Source organism: Lissotriton vulgaris, chromosome 11 (genome assembly GCF_964263255.1).
Source record: "Lissotriton vulgaris chromosome 11, aLisVul1.2, whole genome shotgun sequence".
Lineage (NCBI taxonomy): Eukaryota > Metazoa > Chordata > Amphibia > Caudata > Salamandridae > Lissotriton > Lissotriton vulgaris.
Window position 1 is genome coordinate 509,936,519 of NC_141699.1, and position 18,528 is coordinate 509,955,046.

At 43.4% G+C, this 18,528-nt stretch overlaps 1 protein-coding gene across 4 annotated transcripts in view; it reads left to right on the plus strand.

Moving 5' to 3' along the window:
- The window catches only part of SLC4A5 (solute carrier family 4 member 5), a 611,906-nt gene that overhangs the window by 199,917 nt on the left and 393,461 nt on the right, over positions 1-18,528 (plus strand). For all 4 annotated transcript variants that reach the window (XM_086943571.1, XM_086943570.1, XM_086943572.1 and 1 more), the window contains exon 7: positions 8,621-8,778. In XM_086943571.1, the coding sequence (XP_086799697.1) occupies positions 8,621-8,778 (158 nt within the window). The remainder of the gene's footprint in view (positions 1-8,620; positions 8,779-18,528) is intronic.

Here is an 18,528-nt window from a genome sequence, read left to right on the forward strand (position 1 = left end):
CAGCTCTCTTGCCTCTTTCTGCACTTCACATGCCTGTTTCTGGACCTCTCTTGCTTCTTTCTGCAGCTCTCTTCCTCTTTCTGCACCCATCCTGCCTCTTTCTGTACCCCTATTGCCTCTTTCTGCACCTCTCCTACCCCTTTCTGCACCCCTCTTGCCTCTTTTGTCACCTCTGTTGGTTCTTTCTGCACTTCACTTGCCTCTTTCTGTACCCCTCATACCTCTTTCTGCACCTCTGTTGGTTCTTTTTGCACTGCTCTGGCTTCTTCCTGCACCTCTGTTCCAAATTTCTGGATCCCTCTTGCCTTTTTCTGCACCTTTCTTGCCTCAGTCTGCCCACCTGTTCCCTCTTGCTGCACCCCCCTTGCCTGTTTCTGCAACTCTCTTGCCTCTTTCTGCTGTTCTCTTGCCTCCTTCTGCACCTCACTTGCCTCTTCTTGCACTGCTCTTGCTTCTTTCTGCACATCGCTTGCAAATTTCTGCACCCCTCTTGCAAATTTCTGCACCCTTTTTACCTGTTTCTGCACATCTCTTGCCTCTGTCTGCACCTCTGTTCCCTCTTTCTGTACCTCTTTTGCCTGTTTCTACAACTCTCTTGCCTCTTTCAGCATGTCTGTTGCCTCTTTCTGCACCCTTCTTCCCTCTTTCTGTACCTTTCTTGCCTTTTTCTGTACCCCTCATGTGTTTCTGCACCCTTTTTGCCTCTTTCTGCAACTCTGTCCGTTCTTTCTGCAACCTTCTTGCTTCTTTCCGCACCCCTCTTGCCTCTCTCCACCACTCTTCCCTCTTTCTGCACTTCTCTTGCTTCTTTCTGCGCTTATCTTGATTATTTATGAGCCTCACTTGCCTCTGTCTGCCAATCTAATGCATCTTTCTGCAGCTCTCTTGCCTCCTTCTGCACTTCACTTGCCTCTTTCTGTAACTCTCTTGCTCCCTTCTGTACCTCTGTTGCTTCTTTCTGCAGCTCTCTTCCTCTTTTGGCACCACTCCTGCCTCTTTCTGTACCCCTATTGCCTCTTTGTGCACCTCTCCTACCCTTTTCTACACCCCTCTTGCCTCTTTTTCCACCTCTGTTGGTTCTTTCTGCACTTCACTTGCCTCTTTCTCTACCCCTCTTACCTCTTTCTGCACCTCTGTTGGTTCTTTCTGCACTGCCCTGGCTTCTTCCTGCACCTCTTTTCCAAATTTCCAAATCCCTCTTCCCTTTTTCTGCACCTTTCTTGCCTCAGTCTGCCCACCTGTTCCCTCTTGCTGCACCCCCCTTGCCTGTTTCTGCAACTCTCTTGCCTCTTTCTGCTGTTCTCTTGCCTCCTTCTGCACCTCACTTGCCTCTTCTTGCACTGCTCTTGCTTCTTTCTGCACATCGCTTGCAAATTTCTGCACCCCTCTTGCAAATTTCTGCACCCTTTTTACCTGTTTCTGCACATCTCTTGCCTCTGTCTGCACCTCTGTTCCCTCTTTCTGTACCTCTTTTGCCTGTTTCTACAACTCTCTTGCCTCTTTCAGCATGTCTGTTGCCTCTTTCTGCACCCTTCTTCCCTCTTTCTGTACCTTTCTTGCCTTTTCTGTACCCCTCATGTGTTTCTGCACCCTTTTTGCCTCTTTCTGCAACTCTGTCCGTTCTTTCTGCATTTCTTTCTGCAACCTTCTTGCTTCTTTCCGCACCCCTCTTGCCTCTCTCCACCACTCTTCCCTCTTTCTGCACTTCTCTTGCTTCTTTCTGCGCTTATCTTGATTATTTATGAGCCTCACTTGCCTCTGTCTGCAAATCTAATGCATCTTTCTGCAGCTCTCTTGCCTCCTTCTGCACTTCACTTGCCTCTTTCTGTAACTCTCTTGCTCCCTTCTGTACCTCTGTTGCTTCTTTCTGCAGCTCTCTTCCTCTTTTGGCACCACTCCTGCCTCTTTCTGTACCCCTATTGCCTCTTTGTGCACCTCTCCTACCCTTTTCTACACCCCTCTTGCCTCTTTTTCCACCTCTGTTGGTTCTTTCTGCACTTCACTTGCCTCTTTCTCTACCCCTCTTACCTCTTTCTGCACCTCTGTTGGTTCTTTCTGCACTGCCCTGGCTTCTTCCAGCACCTCTTTTCCAAATTTCCAAATCCCTCTTCCCTTTTTCTGCACCTTTCTTGCCTCAGTCTGCCCACCTGTTCCTTCTTTCTGCACCCCTTTGCCTGTCTCTGCAACTCTATTGCCTCTTTCTGCTGTTCTCTTGCCTCCTTCTGCACCTCACTTGCCTCTTTTTTCACTGCTCTTGCTTCATTCTGCACTTTGCTTGCAAATTTCCGTACCCCTCTTGCAAATTTCTGCCCCCTTTTACCTGTTTCTGGGCATCTCTTGTCTCTGTCTGCACCTCTATTCCCTCTTTCTGTACCTCTTTTGCCTATTTCTACAACTCTCTTGCCTCGTTCTACAGTTCTCTTGCCCCCTTCTGTACCTCTGTTGCTTCTTTCTGCACCCCTGTTGCTTCATTATGCGCTTTCCATGGTTTTTTCTGCACATGTCCTGCTTCTTTCTGCACCCCTGTTGCCTCTTTGTGCATTTGTCTTCCCTCTTTCTGTACCTTTCTTGCCTTTTTACTGCATCTCACTTGCCTCTTTCTGCACTTTTCTTGCTTCTTTCTACACCTCTGTTGCTTCTTTCTGCAATTCTCTAGCCTCTTTCTGCACTTCTCTTGCCTGTTTCTGCACCCCTCTTGCCTGTTTCTACATCAGTCTTCCCTCTTTGTGTAACTCTTTTGCCACTTTCTACACCTCTCTTCCCTCTTTCTGGCACCACGCTTGTCCCTTTTTGTACCTCTGTTGCTTCTTTATGTACTTCTCTTTCCTTTTCTCTGCACATCTCTTGGTTCTTTCTGCACTGCTCTTACCTCTTTCTGCACCCCTCTTCCCTCTTTGAGCACCTCTTTTGCTTTTTTCTGCACTTTTCTCTCCCCTTTCTGTACCCTTCATGCCTCTTTCTGCACCTCGGATGCTTATTTCTGCACCCCTTGCTTCTTTCTGCAGCTGACTTGCCACTTTTAGCACCTCTGTTGCTTTTTTCTGCACCCCTATTTTCTCTTTCTGCACTTCTCTTGCCTCTTTCTGCACCTCTGTTGGTTTATTCTGCTGTTCTTGTGCCTCTTTTTGCACCTCTGTTGCTTCTTTCTGCACTGCTCTTTCCTCTTTCTGCACCCCTCTTTTCTCTTTCTGCATCTCTTTGCCTCTTTCTGCACCCCTCTTGCCTTTTTCTGTAACCCTGTTCCATATTTTTGCACCTTTCATGCCTGTTTCTGCACCTCTCTTGCCTCTTTCTGTACCTCTGTTGCTTTTTTCTGCACTTCTCCTGCTCTTTCTACACTGTGTGCGCCTCTTTCAGCACCTCTGTTGCTTCTTTTTGTACTTTTCTTCCTTCTTTCTTCATCCCTCCTACCTCTTTCTGTACCTCTCCTGCCTCTTTGTGCACCTCTCCTACCTTTTTCTGCACCCCTCTTGCCTCTTTTTGCACTCTGTTGGTTCTTTCTGCGCTGCTCTAGATCCTTACTGCTGCTCACTTGCCTCCAGCATCACTTCTCTTGCTTCTTTCTACAGCTCTGTTGCTTCTTTTAGAAGTTCTCTTGCCGCTTTCTCCACTTCTCTTCCTTCTTTCTGCACCACTCCTGTCTATTTACATCTCTTGCCTCTTTCTGCACCTCTCTTGCCTCTTTCTGCACTTCACATGCTTCTTTCTGCACCCCATGTGCCTCTTGTGGTACCTCTGTAGCTTCTTTCTGCACTTCTCTTGCCTCTTTCTGGACCTTTGAGTTAGAGGTACTTTTAATCCCCCTGCCCTATTATGTACTTGGGCCCTACAGGGGAGGTTATGCCAATCACAGGGGTACCCCGACCCATAGTGTACCCTATTGTATGTAGGTGTTTTCACTGTATTCTGAGTGTCTTTCAGCATGGCACTGGCTCTAGGCCTGGTTAGTCAGTTACCACCAGTACCAGTTAGCAAAATGTTGGGGGCACAGAATGACTTTGCAACAAGGCCTCTTTCTGCACCTCTGTTGGTTCTTTATGCATATCTCTTGTGTCTTCCTGCACTTTCCTTTGTCTTTTTGGACTCCTGTTGACTCTTTCTGCATTTCTCTTCCTCTTTCTGCACATGTCCTACCTCTGTAGGCATAGTTAGAAATTAGCATTTAAAATACCTTTAAAATGCACTGAAAGAACCATAGGTTTCAGGGACATTATAGTTAGAAATTAGCATGTAAAAAAACCTTTAAAATTCACTGAAATAACATAGGGTTCAGGGACGTTATAGTTAGAAATTAGCATTTAAAAAACCTTAGAAATGTTCTGAAAGAACCATAGGATTCAGGGACGTTATAGTTCGAAATTATCATTTAAAAAACCTTAGAAACTCACTGAAAAAAACAGGTTTCAGGGACGTTATAGTTAGTTGGACATTTCACTCGTACAAAACCAGAGAAATTCAGTCGTTATAGTTAGTTGAGCTAACTATAACTCGCGCCCCTGCAATGCACTGCTGATGACTTCACATATTACATCATTCATGACATGGTCAGTGACATCACTGATGGCATCACTGATGACATTTCAAATGACAGCACTGATGACATCATCCACGTGATAATCTGATGCACCTTCTCACACTCTAATATAACCTTTGATACACCCACTTTAAAATAGACTACCATTTTGGAAACCATAGACACACCAATTTCAGTTACTACATACCCACTCACTGATTCCTAGGTCTAAAAACACATCCACTCATTCACCCAAACAGTCACTCATACATGCAGTCAGTCATCAATACAGCACTATCATATGCAATCATACACATATACAGACACTCACACATGCCACTAATCCATGGAGTTACTCACACACCTAGTCAGTCATGCAAAGAATAAATCACACTCCCATTTACTCACCTATACAGTTATACACACACCACCTCACTTATTCATACAGATACTAACACATACTTACTCTCTTGTACAATCACTGATACAAACACACACTCATCCATACTGCCACTCCCACAATCACTCACTCTCACATATAGTCATTTATATACTCCAACACTCACATATACTGCCTTACACATATGTAGTTACTCACACATTTACCACTGAGACATCTATTTACTCACCAACACACCCATACACATACTCACTCACCCACCCATACATCCCTTCCCAGAGGCACACGCTCCCACTCACCCATACACACACTCAGGCACCCATACAGATGCTCAGACAACCAATCAATAACTTATATAGACACTCATGTAGCAACTCACCAACCCATGCATCCGCTTACACACCAACTGACAGACTTATAGAGACATTCACACAGTTTAGTCACTAACCCATGCATTCAGTAAGACATGTTTAATCAATCACTTATACAGTCACTCACTCACCTACTAAATAATCTATTCAGACATGTATACACCCACTCATTCTTCAATACACCTTGGCATGTATGTATATAAATTAAAACATATTTAAACTTTACAGAAACACACAGTCACTGGATGATGTCATCAGTGATGTTATTTGAGATGTCAGCAGGGATATCATCAGTGATATCACTGACCATGTCATTCATGATGTAATATGTGATGTCATCAGCCGTGCATTGCGGGGGCGCGAGTTATAGTTAGCTCAACTAACTATAACGGCCAAATATATCTGGTTTTGTATGAGTGAAATCTCCAACTAACTATAAAGACCCTGAAACATATATATATATATATATATATATATATATATATATATATATATATATATATATATATATATATATATATAAAACACCTTAATGCCTTTCGATTTCAAAAGGTAGGCATATGCCTAAGGCACACTCAAACCCCGTTGCAGCATGGCCATATGCTGAAGATGCGGTTCTAATGTTCTGGATACCCAATAGTCTCAAAGGCAAAAATGATAATTGTGTTAAATTTTTAGATAATCTCGATATTGAGATGAATGTATCTAAAATCCAGCATTTGAGATGGGGCCCCCGGTCATGTAAGATCAGATCTATTTCCATCAATAGAAAGATCATCTGAAAGATAAATTACTTTTCTTACCTTGGGATAACATTTGACTCACAAATGGTCAACTTGCCTTTCCAATAGGAGTCTAAGGTTTAACCAATTTGTTGGAGTTTTCTTTAACTGCACCCAGAGAGTTGGAAATAAACTAGTTATGACCCTTTTGGAAATTTAAAAGCGCAAATGTTCACCACACTTAATTCACAGAGGTCTGCTATCTGAGGTTATTGTGAAATACAAAATCTTCACACAAAAGAAAATCAATTCTATAGGTGCTTCTTAGAGCAACCTCCTTGCAGTCCCCACTATTCGCTAAATGAGGAATTAAGCCTTAGTAATGCCTTAGTAATGTGGACGGCTATATTAAATTAGCCCTAATACTGCTATAGCTGTCAGTCTGGTGCAATCAGTATACCACCCTTAGCAAAGATAAAATAGAGGATTATCTAGCTTGTGGTTTGGCCTACAAGATCCATTAGTTTTGGCATATCTAGCGGATTGCTGACATATTGAGCAGACCTGAAATGTACATGCTCCCTCATTAGATCACTGAGGGAGAAAAATATTGTGTTAAGGAGACTTATAGAGCACATATGACTATGACAAGGGATGCGAAGAGCAGAAAAAACAATAGTACAAGAATATGCCATCATTCAAACTACAGCAGAGACAGACCTTTATCTAACCCTGGTTAATAACTCTTGGGTGGGATCTCTATTAACCAGGTTCCCCTTGGGCAGCATTAGAAGCCATCTTGCTTCCTTATGGGTCAATTTTATTCAAACTAGCATACTTTTATGCCCCTGTGATGAATTATGTCCGCAAACATGAATACACTTGTATTCTTTTGACAATCTTATAACCCTTTTATGCATCGCTTTTTGGAACCTAATTCCAATAATATTTTGAAATTCCATTACACCACAGGTTGTCAGAGTATAATTGGATACTTTAATCAACAAAAATGGACACTTGTAACACTGCTTGACCTTTGGTTCAGTGTAAATAAGGAAACCCTCAAAGAAATCAATGTTAGATGGAGTTGCGGTATATATGTTTCATCCGCCCCACATTGAAATCCCGGCAGTTATCATAGGGTTATTCCTATTTGTGTGAACTGCTTGCCTCATCCAGAGGCACCTCCAGTCTCGAGTGCAGTGTCCAGAGACAAAAAGGATTTCCCAAAGAGAAGGGAGAAAAATAAGGGGGGTAAAGAGTTCTTTAAAAAATGGGAAAAATACCTTATAGTTTTATTTCAGTGCAAGTTTCCATTGGTTAAAATGGTTGGTATACTATGTAAAGGCCAAGTTACTGGGCCATGTAGTATTGCAAGAAAGAAGTTGTCGACATGTTTCAGCTCCTTGGGCCAGACGGTCTATGGAGCTTTCGTCAGGACTTACAAACAGAAAATAGACATATAGTTGACACATAAAGTTCTACTCACACTACTTGTGCGGTAATCCATTTCTCATAATGTTTTTATGGAAAATATGCTCTTCACAATCTGCTGTGTAAGAGTACTCCACTTTCAACGGGGGACCGCTACTTGAAAGCGCAGAGCCGCGTGGAGGCTACGTTATAGCCTTGTGCTGACTCTGCCCCCGGTGTCAAAGAGTATAATTGGAGCCACAAGACATGCATCTATGAATGACTTACTTACAAATGGTTTATATTTGTAACATATAAATACAGTGGTCAAACCTTGATCTTACTGTGTTTCCCACAATTCTCTGTTACCAAAGAACGCTATAAATATATTTACATGTATATGATTGCTTGCCTGTGAAAATGGTAGGAATTTTAAATTGAATTCGTTTCAGATGGAACCTATGCAGAAAGTGATTTAGCAGTGAGCTAAGTAGTACCCCTGTAGTACTCTTTTGCGTACACTTGCATGCCTTTAGGGATTAGCACCAGAACATCTAAAGTGGGATATTCTGTAAAAATTGATAGACTGTTTGTTTAAATAGAAAGAACTGTGTCCTCTGCATTTTTACTAATAGGACACTAGACGCCTCAGAACCGATTCCCAAAAGCATGTAAGAATATCTAAAAGGATACTCCTGTAGTACTACTTCACATATTCCTATACTCTTGTGAATCGTCCCGCAATATTTAAGCTAAACTTTGAATCGGAAACCCAACATTTACAGACTCCTTGTTATAGAACTTATTTCCAACAACATTTTGAACTCCCTTTGGCCATAGCTTGCCTGAGTAGGATCAGGGGACAGCATGTCATATATTTACTCTCACTTACCTTTTTATCCACTTATATTACTAATACCATTTAGGTTTACTTGTAATTTTAAAAGTGAATTAATGGAAGCCATCAGCTGTCTGTAACACTATCCCCAGGTACTGTCAGCAGAAACATGGCTGACCTATGCCATTACCAATATCCTGTGTTTGTCACACCTTGGCAATGGTATATAACATGACACGAAAACAATTTTCACACCAATCGCATACTGTGATGGCAGTGTAAGGCCGCTTCAAGCAGGACAAGACAGTGAGTGGCACAATCACACAAACATACTAGTTCCTAAAGATGTGTATTTCTTTTCAGATGAAAAATAAATTCATAAAGAAGATTCCAAGAGATGCTGAGGCCTCCAATGTGCTGGTGGGAGAAGTGGATTTCTTGGATAGACCATTTGTGGCGTTCGTGAGGCTGAGCCAATCGATCATGCTGGGAGGAGTGACCGAGGTGCCTGTTCCCACAAGGTATTCAGAGTACTTATCAATACATGTTTGGAATAAAAGTGTCGTAGATTTCATAATCTGCCGTGAGGGTGGTTGGCGAGGTTGGGCGGAGTAATTTGCACTAAAATGCTATTTAGCACTGCATAACGTGTTCTAAAGTTCAGCTATTTTGTCCCAGTTCTGTTTTTGGCAGTGATAAGCACTATTTTGCAGAAGTAAAACATTATGTCGTATTTTGTCTACATAGAGACATTCTAATAACGGGTTATTACCGCATCAAAACAGCAGAGTTTAAGTTAATTTATATGTGCCTTTTACACAAGAAATATCAACATATGTAACTATAAAATCAATCAATAAACGTAAATTGTATGAAGTAAACAAATAGAGAGGAAAATAACTGTTAGTCTGCATGTTCTCAGCTAGCGCACAGGGAGACATATCTACAGATCCGTGCAGTGTTCCCTGGATGTATTTCTCTAGTTCATTTTTCTCAGGTCCCAGCTTTCTTCGACCAATGTGTGTTTGTTAATGCCTCCAAGAAGATGTCAAAGAGCAGGAAGAAAATGTGTTCTTCGTCAATCACTAGCTTTTCTACATGGAGTACATTGCACACCCTTACAATATGTAACGGCTGTAACCTGTAACATTTATGTGATCCAACCACTGATTAAAGTGAAGGGATTGGACAGTAACATTTTGAAAATATTCTGAAATGTTTTATTATTTTTACTTGAAATGTTAATTTACAATATATATTTTCCCCAACAATATGTAACTGACTGAGTAGAAAAATAACATTACAAAATGTATTTACGTGTGAAAATTATGATATTTTGAGTAGGTAAATGTGCATTTTTCTATGTGATATTTTCATGGTTTAGCACTAATTGGAAAATAAGTTTGAGTGTTACGTAGGGGTCGATTCCGATCCGGTAAAAACCGCTCCGAATAGCCGTTCGGAGCGTTTTTCCCATACGATTCGTACCAGGAGCTGGACTACGTACGAATCGTGCAGAGTCTCCATCGGAACCCACTGTACGCAGCATCTGTACGGCTCGCGGCTGGTTTATACGACCCAGCAAGTACGATTCGTGTCGGGTACGCACAGTACGACCCTTTTTCTATGGGAGCTGAAAACAGCCGTAAAAGCAGAGTTCGCGACGAAACAGGTACGGAACGGCCCCCCGGGTATGGTGCGTACCCCTCATGATCGCAGGGTACGCACCATACACCCAGCGTACATGGGGTACGGTGCATACCCATGCAATCATGAGGGGTACGCACCGTACATAAAGCTAGAAGGATGTTCCTGCAATGGCCGTATCATTCAGTAATGTGTATACATCTCTAATTAATCAACAAAAATAGTGACAGAACATAAAAAATGCAAGTGAGGTTCATTCAAAAAAAAATATATTTTTATTTTCTTATTCTATTTTGTTTTTATGTGAATATAAATAAATTTAATTCTTAATCAGCGAATCATCTTTTGTAAAGTTCATAGGTAATACATGAAAATGTTTGACAAAAATTCATAAAGGACACAAAAACAAATCTAAAATCCATAACAAATTAGTAGACGTTCCCCTGAAAAGCAATCATACACAGCAACTCACTCACGTGCTGACAGTCATTCTACATTCATACCACATACAAAGATGAAAAACAAAATAGAATAAGAAAATAAAAATATATATTTTTTTGAATGAACCTCACTTGCATTTTTTATGTTCTGTCACTATTTTTGTTGATTAATTAGAGATGTATACACATTACTGAATGATACGGCCATTGCAGGAACATCCTTCTAGCTTTATGTTTTCTCCTCCCCTCGGTTCCTGGGCCATAAAGTAATTTCTTGAGGGGGTCCCATCGCTCATGTTTAACGGGTACGCACCGTACCCCATGTACGCTGGGTGTACGGTGCGGACCCATGCGATCATGGGGGGTACGCACCATACGGTGTGTATGTGATTGTGCGCTTTTCCGTACAAATCGCCCTTACCCGACGTGGACCATAGGGATCGCGTCCTGATACCCCGGTCCGGATCGTACTCGTCGGGTCGTACGGCGTGTGTACGAGTCGTACAGAGAGGGCTCCGGATACGAATCGTACGGACGTTTTTTTTACCGGATCGGAATCAACCCCTAAGTATATGATGCTATTTTGTACTCGTTTTGCTGTTCCAAAAATATATCAACATTTGTAACATAGAAAATGTTTAATCAAAACAGCTCATCATGTGATGCCACTAAAATTAATTGCACACATCCTGGTTGCAAGGTAACTTCCAGAACATTATGCTACATTTAGTGTGAAGGAGTTTGTTTGTTGAGTCCTTCCATGACATGCACGTTTTTAGTTGTGTTTTTTACACATAATAATACTTTTTAATGCACTCTATGCGGAGTGGCGGAGAGAGGTGTTAGCCTTCTTGGCTTAATGCCTCTCTCCGCCACTTCGGAAACGCAAGGCTGCACCATATTCACAAGGATATGGTGCATCCTTGCGTTTCCCCCTGCGAGGTCCCTAAGTTTAACAACTTAGCGCCAACGCAGGCACCCTTGCACCTGAGTGCAAGGGTGTCTGTGAGCAGGGGAGGTTTGTTTATGTGTAGGAAGGTGTCCCTTCCTGCACATAAACCCTCCTAAATGCAATTCTCTCACTTTCATGTGTGCTGCTTTTTGCAGCACACATGAAAGTGACAGAATGGCATTTTAAAAAAAGGGTTGTTTATGTACAGGAAGGGACAACTTCCTGTACATACATAAACTATGGCAGTTTGCTTCATCCATGTGTGCTGCACAAGGCAGCACGCATGGAAAAAGCAAAAACGAGGAGAAATAAAGCATTTCACATTGTTTCGCCTGTTTAAGACCAGGATTTTCCTGTTCTTAATTTTGGAGCTGCCTCCTATTTATGCTGCCCTTATGAATAGGGAGCAGCGTCAAAGTCAATGGATATTGCTATGGAACACCCACTGCACACCCCTTTCAAGCTTAACACTGCATTGTGAATAAGGCGAAGCCCTTATCGCCATCACAACGTCACTGAAAGTGGTGTTGTGGTGACGAAAGGGGCTTGTGCATATACCCCTATGTGTTATACATTAAAAAATGCAACAAAACCTACAGCAGATATGATATCTATCCAGATATTTGCAAAACCATGGTTTTATTCACAGCACTAGAGAGCTAATAGATGCACCATGTATTTGTTCTGATGTAAGCATTGCTGTCATAGGAGTATACCAGGGGGCAAACCCAGTATTCCTAGGAACTCAGGTAAATATAGGTTTAAAGGTACAAAGTGCTCATTCAAATTAATTAGAGGAAAATGTTGTTTCGTATCGTAAAACTTTATTCGGCTATCAGAAACAGCCTATTGCATATAGAATAACCCAATTAAAGTTCATGTGATATAATACATACAAAAACAATTGTAAAATTAATTTGCTGCGCTCTTACATAATACCTTTCCTCACATTATTAGTTTTAAAAATAAATAGAGCAACATTATAACATACAAAAGGTTGACTTTGAGTCACCAAATATTCAATTGTTACTTTATGTGACCTAATATTCTGTACAACAAGCATAGGTTTAAGATAAAAACCCCTAAGATTCTGAAAATATTTACAGAACAATAGAAAGTGCAGTGTGCTTTGTTTGCTTTGGTCATCCCAAGGGCAAGGAGCCATATCGGGTGGATGGAACTTCCTGTTTTGATTTTTTAGATTATTCATATGTTTTTATTGATTTTATGAATATTTACATTTGTATCACCATATATCATTACATTTCACTGCAACGTGCAGCAATAACATAAGCTGCATTTCGTACACTACAACAGGGTATATTCGCACATGTATTGGACCAGGAAGCATAGTGTCCAGGCAGGAGACATCCTTCAGCCATGTTCGGCCGTGCCCAACATATACAGTCCAACAGCCTCTCTGCTTGTGAATCGTGTGGCGAACAACCTGTTGAAGCTGATTGCGCTGTGGCGTTTATGGTGTACCAACCGTTCAACTGTAACTGGGGAGTAGGTAGTGGAACTTGGAGCTGAGTTGGAGTGAAGTCATGTATCTGTAGCTGTTGGTATGTGCGAATGTCGTCTGGTGTGCCTCCGCTCATGCAGTGGATTCGCATGTTGAGATATCAGTGTTCATACAGGGAAAAACCGATTTGGTGCCTGTGGGGAGTTTGAAGGCGATGGGCGCCTGCGCAGGTCTACTTCGTCGAGTCAGGCAGTTGCGTGGGCTTGCTTAGCTGGTTTGTGTCTTGCTGAAAAGCTTCCAGGATCGTGTCCCAGTACGTAGAAATAGGTATTTTCCTGAGGCCTACAACGCCCTTACGGTGTATCACCACACTTTCAGCTCTAGCTCACGGTAGTACAAAGCATCTCCAAGTGTGTGTGTGCGGGGGCCTGGTGCTTTCCACCACTTTATATTCAGCCTCTTTGCCACCACGATGCTCAGATCAAGAAATCTAGAAGGGATTTTAGTGTTATGAGTCCTATGAAATGAGTGTAGCAAATAAGTAGGCCAGTCAAAGGGCATCTCTCTGTCGGTGCAGGCTTAGAGCAAATCTGCCACCCCTCTCCAGTACTCACCGAGGCTGGGGCAGCCCCACAGCATACGCACCAAGTCTGCGTCTGTGGTGGCACACCTGGGGAAGGCTGCGTCTGTGCAGTGGGAGTATCTGTTGATATTGGCTGGCATGAGGTATGCGGTTGTATGATATAGTATTGTATCTGCCTAAATCGAGCGTTTCTGGGTTTCTGGACTGGGCTGCCCAACACTTTTTCCCATTCCTTCTCCAAAAGTTGTCGGCCCAGGTCCTGCTCCCACTTTTGTCTGTGAGAGTTCAAACTAAACGCTGCATGTAGGTGCAGTGAAGACGCAAACCATCTCGTCAGGTGTTTGCCCTGCCACATAACGTGTTAGGTGCATTTGTGGCTCTACCGCCATGTCTACCCACCGGAGCGTGAGCGTGGCAATCAGAGATTGTGTAGGAGGAACTGCCCTGCTGGGAGTCCATCTCTTTCCACCAATGTTGTATAGGGGATGAGGGTGCCATTTCCATATAGGTCTCCTAGCGTTTGTATCCCAGCCTCATGCCGGCGCTGCAGTTCGGCACTCGCGAGTGTTGCCTGTCCTCTAGGGGTACTGTCGAGTGGGAGCGCAGGAGCGTAGGGTGTTGTGTCCCCAGTTAAGCAGAGGCTTCTGCAATGGCCCCTATGGGGCTCCGGGGGTCATGTCTGCACGCCTGGATGGAACATCGCAAGTATCTGGGATAGTGTGTAGGCTGCGTCATCTCGCTGGCAGTCTGCCATCCATTGGGCAACCCATTGCAACCGCAACGCTAGGGCCCCTGTTTAGTGGGTAAGTATAGTTTCTTAATCAACACTCTATATCTGTTAGGACGGCAGAAGACGTTTCTGGCTGTTTTTTCCAGCGTGGTGAAGAAGGACGTGGGCACATAAATGAGCAGATTGGCAAAGTAGTACAGAAATCTCGGGAGGGCTACCATTTTACCAACGCCACTCTGCCCACCACTGCGAGGGGAAGTGTGCTCCAGAATTGCATCTGGGATTTCACTCAGCCCCTGCCAGATTACCATCGAAGAGGTCCAGCGGCTGGTGGCATACCCAAATGCCCAAGTAGCAAAATGTGTCCTCGCACCACTGCACTCGTGCGCCATTTAGCATAAATGACATCCCTCTCAAAAGGCGTATAATTTTGATTTGGCTACGTTCACCTTTAGTCCTGAGATGGACGCAAATTCCTCCAGGATGTGAGCCAAAAATCCAGGCACCTGGTGGACGTCTCCTAGGTAGATTAAGAGGTCGTCGGCATACAGTGACACTTTGTGTGTGCCATTGTCTAGCGATATACCATTTTGCAGCTGCATTCTCAATGTCTCAGCTAGTGGTTCCATCACAAGTGCAAAACGGAGGGGGGACAGGGGGCAGCCTTGTCTCGTCCCACGCCGCACTTGAATCGTGCCAGAGACATATGGGCCCACCCTCATCCTCACCTCTGGGTTGGCATAAAGTAGACGGGTCAGCTGCAGGAAAGTAGGGTCAAGCCCATATCTCTCGAGGGTTGCGAGCATGTACCTCCATTCAAGGGAATCAAAAGCTTTCTCAAGGTCCAGACTGAGGCAGTCCGCTCTCTGGCATTCATGGATAGAGTAAGTTGCTATACAAACAAAACGCTGCAGATTGAGGGAGGTGTTTCGGGACGGAACAAGGCCATTTTGGTCCGAGTGCACAAGGGTGGGGACCACTTGCACCAGCCTATCGGCTAGGAGCTTTGCTAGGACCTTATAGTCGGAGTTGAGCAGGGCGAGGGGTCTATATGAGCTCATATCAGTTGGGTCTCTATCGGGTTTGGGCAAGGATATAAGGTGGGCCTCGCCTAATGAAGGGGAAAGTCGCTCTCCTCCACAGCCGCCGTGTAGAGGGCGTGGAGCCGCAGCACCAGCAACACTTGGTATGCTTTGTAGAATTCCGCTGGGGCCCATCCGGGCCCGCGGTCTTCCCTGTAGCTAGGGATGCGATTGCTGCCCTAGTCTCCTCTGGCGAGATCTGCTCGCCCAGGAGTTCATTTTGCGCTGGTGATGCCTCAGGTAGCTGAACCTGGACCAAGTAGGTTAGGAGAGTGTATGGCTCCTGGTGACCTTGACTCTGGTACAGTCGAGTGTAGTGTTGCGCCAAAGCTGCATGGATATCGCGCTGCGTTTGGTTTCCGGGTATGTTCTTGGCTGATCAGCAAAGCCAGAAGGCGGCCCACACGGTTGGCTGTGGAATGTATGCGGGGCGTGTGCAGCATAATTGTGACAGCGTGCTGTGTACACAGTGTCTCTAGCTGCTGCCCGTTCCTGCCTCCACACTCCCCCTCTGCCTCATGCTGCAGGAGTCCCCTTTTCTATTGTGGTCAGGGCAGAGGTTAGTGTCTTTCGAATGTTCCAGGTCGCGCCCATGCAATGTCCCCTCGTAGTAACCTTAAAGGCATCCCATTCCACTAGTGTGTCCCCTGCTGTACCCTCATTGAGCTAAAGAAATTCAAGGATCGCCATGCCCAGAGAGGATCGGAATGGGGAATCCTCTAGTGCTGCTGTTTGGAGTCTCCATGTGGGAGCAGGAGGGCATTCAGGCTCCCAGGCAAGTTTGACCAGTTGGGGATTATGGTCCGAGTGTGTGCGGCCCAGATAATCAATACAGCGGACTAGAGGGAGTAGCACAGGGTATCCCACTATTCTGTCCAGTCACATGGATGGGACTTCATAGTTGGAAAGGCATCTAGATGGTGTACAATGCCACATCTCATTCTTACCAGCACATAATGATTCTGCATATTAGTCACATATGATAAATAGCTATTTCCCCCTCCTCCAAGTTCAATGACTTATAGAGGGCAACTGTTGATTTGTTCCCATCGTCTATCAATCGGTGATCCAATTTATACTCACGAAAGGTTTCTTTAATCCTCCGCTTAGTTAGTTATAATACCTTTGTAGTTTCCGACCAGATAGATAAATTGAACAGGCTGGTGAGGGGGGAGTTAATATACGGTAGCCAGAGGATACTTAGGGAATCATTCAAGGTTAAACAGTCTAAAATGATTGTTCTACTAAAACCAGCTTCTTCCTTAGCTCATAATGAGGCCCACAATAACAGCAGTCTGGCTAAAAGGAGATCCGCGAGAAACTGTAGGCCGACCTCATGATGTAAAATAGTATTTGATACAGAGGAAGGTAGGCATAATAAACATTTTAAAAAGCAGTTTTCTTCTACTTGTAGGGTCGTTTTATTTGCATAAACTCAGAGACCTGCCCCATATAGGGCTGTAGTTGTTCCTTTTGCTTTATAAATAACTACAATTTCATTATTGGGTCGGTTCCCCAATTTTGAGGAGAATTTAAAAATCTGTTAGAACGCCCTGCTCATTTAAGATTTAATGTTTAAAACGTGTTGTTACCATGAGCCATTGCCTGCAAATAAAATACCCAAATGGCAAACGAGTTCACTAAAACAATTGGGGTATTATCAATAAAAAACTATTTACAAGATTTATGCTTAGGCCCACAAACCATGGTGAATGTTTTGGATTTATTAATTACTGTTTTCTTTAAAGTCATAAAATCTGCACAAGCATTCCTCAGTCTCTGGAGGCCAACTGGTGTTCATGCTAATAATACTGCATCATCAGCATACAATAATACTGGTAACGGGGGACCAGCCACCCGAGGGGCATCCGCCTGGACTGGCTGCTGGTAATTATCAACCCCATTGATAAAAAGGAAAAATTATATTGGAGCTAGCACACATCCTTGCCGAATTCCTCGCCCCACTTTAAATTGTGTGAACATTCCCCCTGGGGGCCAAACCAAACTCTGCTAGTTAGGTTCTCATAAAAACTAGAGAGAAATCCAATGATTGGCCTGGGTGCACCCAGGGAGATCAGAGATGACCAAAGTAAATTATGGTCGACCAAATCAAAGGGACTACTTAAATCAGCAAAACATAAATAAAGGGTACCTGCCTTATCCCTAGTATATTTACCAATTAATAACTCCAAATTGATACATTGTTCAATAGTCCCCAGATGATTTTGGAATTACCAGTACATAAGTATAGTTACTTTGTACAAGAAAAGGTACATTTTAGAATTAAAACACATGTAGGATATTTCATGCAGAGGGTGTGCGAAGCAGCATCACCAAGGAGGGCTAAGAGGCAGGAGTGCGTAGGTATACTAGTGGATGTTCTAATAACTTACATTTGGATGTTGTATGTTTAGCTGTGCCCCTCTCAGGCAGTTAAATGTCCTGTTACTAATAAAAGTTAGTGTAGACAAGAATAGTATTAAAAGTGTGATGCTGTACAAGTGCGGGTGCTGGTATTCTGTGAATCATAAATGTTTTTACTCTCAATTCTCTGGCTGATCGTAAAGTCATTCCAGCAACCACATAAAACTTCCCAATTCATGCGAGCTCCATCGGCACTGTGGTGGTGTAAATATGCCTTAAGGCCTCCTTGAATGTTCTTACGCTATTTTGAATGAACATGGTTCTTAAGTACAAACGCCTTGGGGACAGCAAAGCTGGGCAACAGCAAATGACATGCTCCGCAGATTGTGTATGGTATTGGCAGAAACAACATCCAGTCCCACTTGTCGACCAATTTTTCTAGTGAGCTCTATAATCTTGTATTGGCAAAGTTAAGAGCCTTACCATCATAGCATTTTGTAGAGCCTGTCTTCCCAGTCCTGCTTTTAGGTAGGGCTGGCATGCAGTTGTTTCATATGAGTTAATAAGTCCCTCTGCCCCCCAGACAGGTCTGATCCGTTCAAGGTCTTGTTGCCTCAAGATGTTCTTGCCACACTTTTTTTAGCAGCTTCTTTAGAGTAAGCTTTGTTAATAGTATATCTGTTAAAAAATCAGCTGGTAATCCCAATGTTTATCTGGCCGTTAAGAAATACCTTGCCCAGTGACAGTTGTTATCAGTAAAAAACACCTGTAGAGCTGCCCTGATTGTGCCCAGACATGCTAGTCACATTATGTTGAACTTTGACTATATCTTTTTTGCATTTAATGTCCATTGCTGTGATGTTAAACTCTAGTCGTATCAGTGAACGCCTAGTCGAATATGGGAGTTTAAAAACTTTTCTGTAGACCATTATGTATAGGCCCTCCAATTTTTTGGTCAACAAACCAGGGAAAGCAAGGTGACCATAGCTGAGTGCAGACATTAGCTTG